General features: G+C 35.2%; 1 protein-coding gene across 1 annotated transcript; it reads left to right on the top strand.

Moving 5' to 3' along the window:
* The first annotated feature begins 3,573 nt into the window (after positions 1-3,573).
* Positions 3,574-5,843, top strand: LOC112770364 (uncharacterized). The gene is made up of 5 exons (XM_025814732.1): positions 3,574-4,492; positions 4,589-4,602; positions 4,690-4,811; positions 4,962-5,151; positions 5,646-5,843. Exons 1-5 carry the CDS (start codon positions 3,574-3,576, stop codon positions 5,841-5,843), a joined length of 1,443 nt encoding a protein of 480 aa, XP_025670517.1.
* The last annotated feature ends 5,205 nt before the right edge of the window (positions 5,844-11,048 follow it).

Genomic DNA, 11,048 nt, shown 5'->3' with positions numbered 1-11,048 from the left:
AATATATAAAGAAGAAGTTAAAAGGAGAAATATTAAAATTTATAATATTTATTGAATTTTTTTTATCAATTTATATAAATACAATAATATTAATACTTATTGAATATTCTATTATTTTTTATAATATAAAAAATTAAATTAAATAAATAATAAAATATAAAATAATATTAAATTAAATAAATAAAAAATATCTAATTTTTTATATTTGAATTTAAAGATAGAGAGAGTGTTGTTTATTAAACTTATTAGATATTTTAAGTCATAATAAAGTATTTAAGTCAATTGAACTATTTTTTATCTTTTAAAAAAGTACTACTAAATTTTTTATAAAAAATTTGGAAGGGCCATGACCTCCCTTGTCTGAACTAAGCTCTACTACTGGCCGGCAACATTTTATTTTTAAACGATGAAAAATATATAAATCAAACGTGCAACAAGTTTGATGAACAGTAGAAATGGATGGGAATGGGTGTGGTGCAAATCAAAGGACGCTAGGATAATCAAGTTCAATCCCTTTTCCATGACCCATCTATTTAGCCACAGATGTGGATCTCTTAATTTGGTTTCGTATTTTCGGTATTGAGAGAAATCAAATAAATTTACCTCATTTCGTGCGTGCATGCATACATAATAAAAAAATAATATCACATTCCGTTGTCGTGGGGCTAGGGCACGAGTCTTAATCATAGTGTTACCACCTTGTTTGTTTGGCACGCACTTGGTCTTGCCACCATACATTATTATTGTTATTATTATTATTAGAAAATCTAATGATTTTATCGTAATAAATATATTAAAAATTTAAATTTTATTTACTAGTAAAATATTTAAAATTAGACTTTTTTTTTCGTTTTTTCAGTAAGTTATTATCAAATATATCAGAATTAAAGAATAATTACCATAATCAATATAAAAAAATTATACTGTTAAAATATTTATAAATGATTAAAAAATTAATTTTCATATCAGCCTTAATTAGATAAAAAATAACTTATTAAAAAAATCTCATAAAAATAAAATTTTAAAATTTTAAAATAAATTAAAAGCTTCATATTCGACAATAAATAATCCAATAATGGACCATAAGTTTTTATGCATGTGATTATTCAATCGTTGCCGTTTATTGAGAGGAGACATTGCGGGAGTTAATCACGTTGAAAAGGTCATTCCTGATTTTATTGGCTATTAATATACGACAACTTCTTCCTTTCTCACTACACCCGTTATAAAGTGTACGTCAAACTCTCTACTCCATTCATATCTAATCTTTGATCTATATATTTTTCAAGAGAATAGCCACTGCCACACTAATTAGCATTTGGCTTGTGTAATTGCATGGAAATATTTAACGATTTCTTTTGTTAAATAAATGATTATTTGTATCTATAAAAGATGAAAATACTGATATATATATTTACATTAGATCGAAATTAAACTTGTACTCACGTAAGATTTTTTTTTCGTATGAAAAAAATATCTTACGTGGCACTAATTTTCCAAAGATAGGATATTTTTGTCACACAAAAAACATCTTATATAAATACAAGTTTAGTTTTAATTTAGTATGGATATATATGTCAATGTATTCATCTTTTATGATATAAATAGTTATTTATTATTATTATTTTTTTTTGTGGAGAGAAATTCCCTAGTGAGAACGATAAAAATAAGTGGGTCATTTTTTCGGTTATGGAGGAGGAGTTGGTGTTGTGCTGGGATATGGATTGAGAGGGTGCTACACCGGAATGTGGGACAGGTTTTGGTCAGATTTGGAATGGAAGTAATCGGACCCTCCGATTTCTATGTTTTGAAAAATTTGTAAGCAAATCGGAGGGTCCGTTTTGCACTAGCACATAAGAGAAATCGGACCGTGCGATATGACCCAGCAAAATGGATGGTCCGATTTCTTTGTGGGTTTTGTTTTTGACTCGATGAAGTACTCGCTGGGTCCGTTTTGTGTTTGTAATTTTTTTTTTAATTTACACTAATGGAAATCGGACCGTGAGTTTTCATTATTTTATAATTTTTTTCAAATTAGGTTATACACAACTCGGACCGTCCGAATTGTGTGTGTATATATATAGTTGCTCAAGTGTGCGAACCAAAGACAGCCGACCAGATCTAACTTTCATCTTCTTGTTCAAGTTCTCTTCTTCTTTTTCTGGTCTGGAGTGGGGTAACTTGGGTTGGGGAAAAAGTTGATGGTAAAATTTCTATTTTTGTTTAAGTGAGTGAGAAGAATGGATGATAGAGTTCTTTTGAAGGTGTATTATTTTGGTCAGATTTTATTGCAGACACCTAAAGGAGTAAAATTTGTTTGTGAATATCCATTAGATGTTGTTATTCCCTTCACAATTTTATTTGAAGAGTTTAAAGGAGTGATTTGTGAGAAGATAGATTCGGAGATGTCAAGAAAAATATCATGTATTTTATACAGATATCCTATACCAGTATTTGGTGGATTCGTCCAATTTCAGACCAAATATGTAACCGACGAAGCAAGCATGTAAGAGATGTTTTTAATGTACATTGAAAGTCGTGCTCAAATTTTCTTCATCGAGTTGTACATTGAATTCGAACAATCTGAGGCCGACCGAAATATTTTACGAGAAGACTACAATAGTGACAGTGAGGAAGAGTTCGAAAGCAATTACGAAGTTGTCGGTGAAGATGGAGATGTAGATCCAGCCGACGGCAGTATGGCTCCGAATGTGGCAGACGTTGCAAATGCACTCGCGAACGAAAAGCCATTCGAGGAGCCATCTTTCATGCGAGTTTTGGATTTGGAAGCCATGCATGCTCCGGAGTTTCCGGACTATATGAGTGCAGGTACTCGTTTAGCATTTACAAAAGAGGTTATTTAGACAAGTTCAAAATAAAAATACTTTAAGTGAATTAGTATCTAGGGTCCAGTATTCATTTAGTTAATATGTTAATTAGGCTTTATTAATAAGTATTTCTTAGAGTATTTAGGAAGATAATTAGGGATTATTTAGTTAATTTATATTTATTTAGTTAGTTAGTTAATTAGGAATTATTTATTAGTTTATTTATTAATGAGTATTTATTATAGTCTTGATGAAGGCGGTTAGTATTTTTTTTAGTTATTTAGTTACTGTGTATTTATTTAGCTAATAAGGAGTTATTAATGAGCGTTCGTTATAGTAGTTATTTGTAGTTGTTTAGGTGATTAATAATTATTTTTAGTTATTTCGTTAATTTGTATTTATTTAGTTATTTAGTTAATTAGGATATCATAACTGATTGTTTATAATAGTATTTATGAAGTTATTTGGAAGTATATGTATTTATTTTTAGTTATGGAGGAGAATTTGTTTTAATGTGTTTGTATTTTCATGTAATGGAGATTTAGATAATAACATAATGTAAACGTTAGGTATATCATAATTGATGATGTGAGTGATGATTTAATATTTAATTTTGGTCATTAAACAATTATGTATTAAATACTTACGGTATGGCTGCCTTCTTGGGGCAGAAGTTTCTTTTGTCGCAGATGGTGAGTTCGCCGTGGGGATATAATTTAGTTCCAGGGAAGCTGTTATTAAGGCGATGAAGGAGTATACCCTCCGAAGATCTGTAGACTACAGTGTGTATGAATCGGAGCCGTTGACATTTTATGCGAAGTGTACACAGTACAGGTCAGGGTGTGATTGGCTTATCAGAGTTAGCATGATCAGCAGAAAGCATTGTTGGGTTATTAGGAGGTACAATGACAGTCACACTTGTACCAGAGCAACCATCTCTCAGGATCATTCCAAGCTGGATTCAAATACGATTGCCGAAGCCATAAAGCAGTTGGTTGAGGCTGACCCCTCTTTAAAGGTAAAATTAGTTATTGCAGAAGTGCAATCGAAGTTCAACTACACGGTCAGCTATCGAAAAGCATGGTTGGCAAAGCAGAAGTCCATTGAGAAGATATTTGGAGGTTGGGAAGCATCCTATGAAGCGTTGCCCATATGGTTCGAGGCCATGTGTCATAAGGAACCATCAGCTGTCGTATATTTTGAGACTATGCATGCATATCAAGGGGATGATTTGGTAACTGATATCTGGGTATTGCATCGAGTCTTTTGGAGCTATTACCCATGCATTAGAGCATTCAGACACTGTAAGCCAGTTGTCCAGGTGGACGGGACTCACTTGTACGGCAAGTACAAGGGTTGCTTGTTAGTGGCTGTTTCGCAGGATGGTAACAACAATATCGTACCGATTGCATTTGCTATTGTCGAGGGAGAGACCTCTGATGCTTGGCACTTTTTCCTCAGTAACCTACGTCAACATGTTGTGACTTGGGATGGTGTGGGGCTGATATCGGACCGACATGAGTCCATAAATGTAGCTGTGGAACGTAGTCACGGAGCTTGGTCACCTCCTAGAGCTTTCCACATGTTTTGCATCAGGCATATAGAATCAAACTTTCTGAGAAAATTCAAGGCACCCTATCTGCAAAAGCTTGTCGTCAATATAGGTAACATTGTATCTTTCAAATCTAGTTATTGATGAAACTGCGAACAATCTATACGTCCTGAAACTTATTTGTTGTTTGGTACCTGATATTGTTTAGGATATTTGAGGACAGTTCGTGAGTATGAACTGCGTTACCAGCGTTTACGAGAGCGGGGCAAGGCGTATACTAACTAGTTAAACCGTATTCCCCGTGAACAGTATGCGTTGGCATTCGACGGTGGCTACCGATGGGGTCACATGACGACTAATCTAGTGGAGTGCATCAACTCAGTCTTGAAGGGTGCACGCAATCTCGCCATCACTGCACTTGTGAAAGCAACGTTCTGCAGACTTAATGAGTTGTTCACACGGAAAAGAGCATAAGCGGAGGCGAGGATTAATGCAGGCCATGTTTTTACGGAGCATGTGACCTCCAAAATTCATGCAAATCAGCTTGCAGCAGGAAACATTCAGGTTAATTGCTTTGACAGGCAGAATGAGGTATTTAAAGTGCGTGAGATGCCAAGTGGAGTGGAGTATGCTGTTGACCTCCGTCGTCAGAGATGTGATTGTGGTGAGTTCCAGGTGGACCGGATTCCTTGCCGGCATGTGTTTGCATGTTGTGTAAATCAACGACTAGATTGGCAGGTATATGTGCATGACGTTTATAAGATGGACCAGGTCAGGCGCGTGTATCGGGCTAGGTTTAGGCCATTAGGAAATCCTACTACGTGGCCTTCTTACAATGGTCCCTGATTTGTACCGAACCCGTACCTGAGACGCGTTTCCAAAGGTCGGCCCAGGATGACGCGCTTCTTGAATGAGATGGACATACGTATGCTACGCCGTCCGAGGAGGTGTAGGCAATGTGGAGCTGAGGGATACAGTCGTAGTAGATACCGTCAGGGAGGTCCTCCAGGTACCGAAAATAATGCCCAGTAGGTTTATATGATATTTGAAGCATTGTAACCTATGTCAATGCCTTGTATGATAAATGAATCATTGCTACATGTGTCATTGTACTTTATGGTAACTGAACCATTGTAACCTGTGTCAGTGAACTTTATGATGTATGAACCGGTGTAACATTTGTGAATGTACTTTACGGTGATCGAGTCATTGTAACCTGTGTCAATGTACTTTATTAGATTTGAACGGTCCTACATTATTGCCAGAACCGAACCGATGATCGAACCGGTCAGAGTATAGGTTCACTGGATATTCAACGGTTCATGCCTAATTATACCGGTTCAAACCGGTTTTCATCCTTACATGGTCCAAATACTGGACCGGACCGATATAGGGTCCGGTTTGCCGGTTATCCGGACGAACCAGTCTGGTCCGGTCCGGTTATCAAAACACTGCCATCGTAACTTGCTTCATTGTATTTTAATGAACATAAGGAACATCAACTGAAATATTTAAATACAATACTTAGTTGGTCCTTATCAAACTTTAGTCATACGTAAATAGTTAAAGTATACATTAAGTACGATAACTGATACATAGCCTAAACTAACTACACCAGAACTACTTTCTCACTGTCCACTTTCCAAAGTTCACAATGTTCTTGCATTTCTTTGCGGCCTTTTTGATCACGGACGGAGTGTATCGACTAGCGCTACGACGCGGTGGATCAATCCTGAGATTGTAGCCTTTGCCTGTCTCACCTGGAGTGCAGGTGTCACCTGTATAAACAACCATCAAACCAAGCAACTGTATAGTATAATCAATATAAACCAACATACCATACATGAATATAATATCATCAATTGAGAAAGCAGGCATATCGTGAACATACCAAACACAAACATACTCTCATCAATTGGCCAAGCAGGTATATAGTTTAATCAACCTAACAAGAACATACCAAACACAAACATACTCTCATCAATTGGCCAAGCAGGTATATAGTTTAATCAACCTAACAAAAACATACCAAACATAAACATACTATCATCTATGAACCAACCAGTTATATAGTAACATCAACCTTAACCAATGTACCATACATGACCATAATATCATCAATTGGCTATACACTTACTATGATAATATCAATTGACGGGAAAAGCTTCTATGATAATTGTACCTCTATCGTTACGGGATTCTTCATCCTCCTCATCTTCCTCCTCCATGTCCTCATCCTCATCCTCGTCGTCTTCCTCGTCATCTGGCTCATCCACTAAGTACTCAGCAGTCTCATGCTCACAAGTCTTAGCATTTTCTTCAATCATAGTCATTGAAACACGGTTCGGATTTTGACTATTAAGAACTCCTCGACCACCGTCACTCCTACTAGAATCACCAGATACAAACCCTCCAGAAGCACCCGAGTAGGTATAAAATGGATACCTCGCGTCAAACGAATACCTACCCGCCATAAAGTCGGCCTGGTGGCTATATTGTGCTTGGCCGGCATCTGAGGCCATGAACCCAAGCAACTTGCTAAAAGAACCTCCCTCTCCTGAGTCAAAATGTGGCTGATGTATCGGGAACGACGTAGGAAATTGTATCTGAGGTACATACTGGCTTGTGGAATGAGGTTGTTCTTCTGCCGCTGGAGGTGGAGGTGGAGGTGGAGTTGGAGGTGGTGGTGACTGTGGTTCCTGCTCTTCATTATCATCATCCATAACCTGGTCACCCTCAACATCCTCTTAGACCGCAAGATCCGACAAGTTCAAGTGATCACCATACTTTGAACGGTACCAGTACATATAAGTATCTAATGGCTGCTGTGGCATCATGGGTTCATCAGTAAGAACGTGATTATACCTGTTTGTCCACTACATCACCCAAAATGAATGAGTCGTGGCTGTGGCCCAGTTCAGATTCTTAGGACCAGTTAATACTTCTCCGTGTGCGCGGTCTAGACTCCGTTCCTGATGAGGAACTCTCTGAACGAAACTGAACTGACGTCTAAACCTGTCGGTAGCATGCCATTCAATACACTCAAAAGATACCAGTGACACCGTTGCACTCCAAATCACTGAGTGCATGTAGATCTCAGCAGAAATTATGTCCGGATCAACACGATCCCCAGAATATGCAACCCACAAAAACTGGTAACAGTAAAGCAAACAAATAATTAAAATCCAAATAAGTAAATCACTAGACCTGACCCACATACAATGTAAATATCAAACACACCTGACCTTCCTGGAGTTCATCCAAGGCCTTCCGAAAATGAGCAAGCTTATGATATCTATAGACTCGATCTCCACGCTCCCAGTTTCGCCACCTAATATAACGCATCTCATTAACACAATTGGTTTCTAAACATGAAGATACCAGGTAAACGTAAGATAGTCTAACCTGTTGGCAAGCGAAAAATTGCGAGGTTCCCTAGGAACCGGGGCTAAATATGGTAGGCGCATCCATGCCCAACACAGTAGAAGTGTCAACGGCCCATCGATTTCCTTACAATCAAAACGTGAGGCCCTGCATAAGCTCCTGTACAGGTGTGCTAGGCAGGCTGAACCCCAACTATACTGTCCAATACTAGCAAAATCACTCAGCAGAGGCAGATACTTCCAGTGGACAGATGCCCCAGACTTATCTCCAAACAAGATCGTACCGATCAACAACATGATGTGGCACTTAACGTACACCTGTATACTGTTCTCATCGGTCAACTGTGACCGTTCTTTTAAATCCCGTAGCCACGTCAGTTTTTATGCCACTTCCTCGACAATCCGACTTTCTCGGCGCCACCCCAAATTGATGCAGACACTTCGCCTCTAATGCCTCAAAACTGCTCAAAGTCATGCCAGTCACTGGAAGGCCTTCGGTCGGAATACCAAAGATCATAGCCACGTCTTCCAGTGACACGGCACATTCACCAATTGAAAGGTGGAAGGTATGTGTGTCCGGGTGCCACCTTTCCACTAAAGCATTTACCAGTGCTTTCTGGCATTGAACTACTCCAATCTGACTAACATGGTAAAACCCAGTTGATCGTAGATGCTCCTCCACTCTCTCATCGTACCGATCTGGAGGGATAGGGTGATCACATGTCATCATCCGTGAGGCCTACAAAAGCATAGCAAAAGCACGAATCAAATTATACAATTATCATACATAATTTTAAAAAGCTAATTAAAGAATATAATTATATTGAATCCGAATTACTAAGTAATAACATTTTCATCTCAAATTTTAATTAATGTACATAGAGCCTATATCTAAACTGCTGCAGATAATAATTACTAATACATAGTTTCACTTTCTATGTAACTAATACTATTCTAATGTAATAATAATAAAACCTCAACTAAAACTATAATTAATTAGAACGGTTACCTAATTAATTATAACAGTTACCTAATCTATTATATTGGATAAACGTCTAAACAACAATTACTTATTTTTAAACACACATGTTGCTAACCATTATTTAAACATATAACCATAAATTTTAAAGTTAAACATTACAGTTAAATTCTTAACTCTAATTACAAAAATTATTCTAAAAATTTATAAACAAGAATTAATTATATTTAAACCCACTTATCTAACTATTATTTAAATACATATTTCTAAATTTATGAATTTAATTGCAACAGTTAACAACTATAATTTCTAATATTATTACAAAAATTTCTAATATTAATTTTTTTATTTCTAATCTGTTATTAAAAAAGAATCTAAACAACAACTAACCACATCTAAACATATATATATTCTAACTATTATTTAATCATATATTCCTAAATTTCTACAAATAACCATAACTTCTAAAATTATTCCAAAATTTTTTAAAAACTATTTTTTTATAATTTATTATATTACAAATTACTCTGACCAAAATATAACTACTACACACCTTATTTATTTAAACATTTATTTTTAAATTTCTATGAATAAATCTATACACTAATTCATACATATGTTCTTCAACTCAACTCCTAACAACCATAAACTACTACACTTACACCTTATTTATTTAAACATTTATTTTTAAATTTCTATCAATAAATCTATACACTAATTCATATATATGTTCTTCAGATCAACTCCTAACAACCATAAATATCCTAACAACCAAACATAAATATAACTAAATTTAAAAAATAAAAATTAAAAATCTGCAAAAAATAAATAAGATTTAAAAAAAACTTACATAATCAGAGTAGCTCAAATATTTTATAATGTGGAGTTCCGGACGATCAACATTTCTAGGTTTAATTTTTCTTGACATTTTTGCTTTGTTTCCTCACACAGCAGCTGCCCAGATCATTGAGGGAGGAAGAAGATAGAGTTGTGTGTGTTGGGTGGGGGAGGAAATGAAACTGAACTTGTTTGGTAAGCATGCACTCGGTTTGGTTGGGTTAAAGGGGCATCGTTTGTGGGGAGCAAGCATTCAGCGACGCGTGGCTTGCCTATACATAACTCGGACGGTCCGCTTAGGTGCATGCAAATCGGAGGGTCCGAGTTCCCCTCTCCTACTCGCACGGTCCGATTTCTTTTTCCACTGACACCACAGAAAAGTAAAGCTCCCCCCTCCTCCATAACTGAGTTCAACTCATTCCAGCCCTCCATATAGAAAATAAAAAGCGAAAATAAGTATGTGATGTTGATACTGTGTGTCAAATTTAGAGTGTAATACGTGTAAGGAAAGTGTATTAATTGTGGGACAGCTGAATTTCCGTTTTTTCAAAGTCCTTTCATTTTAGACAAGTGAAATTAATGATATTAAATTATGGTAAATTTTATTTAACTTTTTTTAAAATAATATTTAAGTTACTTTTTATAATGTGTCACATTTTAATTAGTCATTATTTTAACTATAGTTAGATTATTTTGTAATTTATTATTTGAGATGGGTAATTATATAATTTTTTAAAATATCAAAACCCGACTTCCATTCATTGGAGCATCTTTCCACTCTTCCATTCTTTCTCCGTCACGTAGCTCTGGTTCTTCCAAGTATCGCCGTCGCCGTGGTGACAAAAAACACTGACGTCGTCGTCATCTACTACCCTCTCACGCAATCACTTCTTCTTCATCCTTTAGCTACGTCGTTAAATTTCCGTCGTCAGTAATTTTGTCGTCCTATTCAATATATATAGTCAGCCCGTACGTCATCGCTATCTCCTATCCTCTCACTCGATCCCTCTTTTTCTGCCATGGATCACTCTTTACTAACATAAGAAATGTTTAGTTTGGTTATTAAATTTTTTTATTAAAACAAATCTTTATTTAATTACGTAATAGAACATATATTCATATGTAAAATATAATATAATAAAATAAATTTATTCAAAGTACTTAAAAGTATAATTAAAATCAGGAACATACAAATATAATAGTAAAATTTATACTCTAAACAAGTAAACATATTTTTTTATCATACATAAATTATTTAAAAAAAATAAATTATTAAAATTAATAACACAAGTTTAAAATGATAAAATCTAACTTTTTTACATGTATTTTTATAGTATTTTTATTCTTTTAATTTTTAATTTATTCGTACTTTATTATTTAATTAATGATTAAACAAGTTATTTTCATGAGAAATCATTTTTTGTATTATCTTAAAGAAGAAACCAATATAACAGTTTAAAAAATAATGT

The sequence above is a fragment of the Arachis hypogaea genome, chromosome 18 (assembly GCF_003086295.3).
Source record: "Arachis hypogaea cultivar Tifrunner chromosome 18, arahy.Tifrunner.gnm2.J5K5, whole genome shotgun sequence".
Taxonomy (NCBI): domain Eukaryota; kingdom Viridiplantae; phylum Streptophyta; class Magnoliopsida; order Fabales; family Fabaceae; genus Arachis; species Arachis hypogaea.
This window is presented reverse-complemented; position numbering and strand designations above follow the sequence as displayed.

Bases quoted from the DNA above. Each gene is read 5' to 3' on its own strand.
- LOC112770364 (XM_025814732.1), top strand. From the start codon at position 3,574: ATGAAGGAGTATACCCTCCGAAGATCTGTAGACTACAGTGTGTATGAA. The intron at 4,812-4,961 runs GTTCTGCAGACT...TTGCTTTGACAG, and splicing joins ACTGCACTTGTGAAAGCAAC to GCAGAATGAGGTATTTAAAG. The intron at 5,152-5,645 runs GTCAGGCGCGTG...CATTATTGCCAG, and splicing joins ACGTTTATAAGATGGACCAG to AACCGAACCGATGATCGAAC.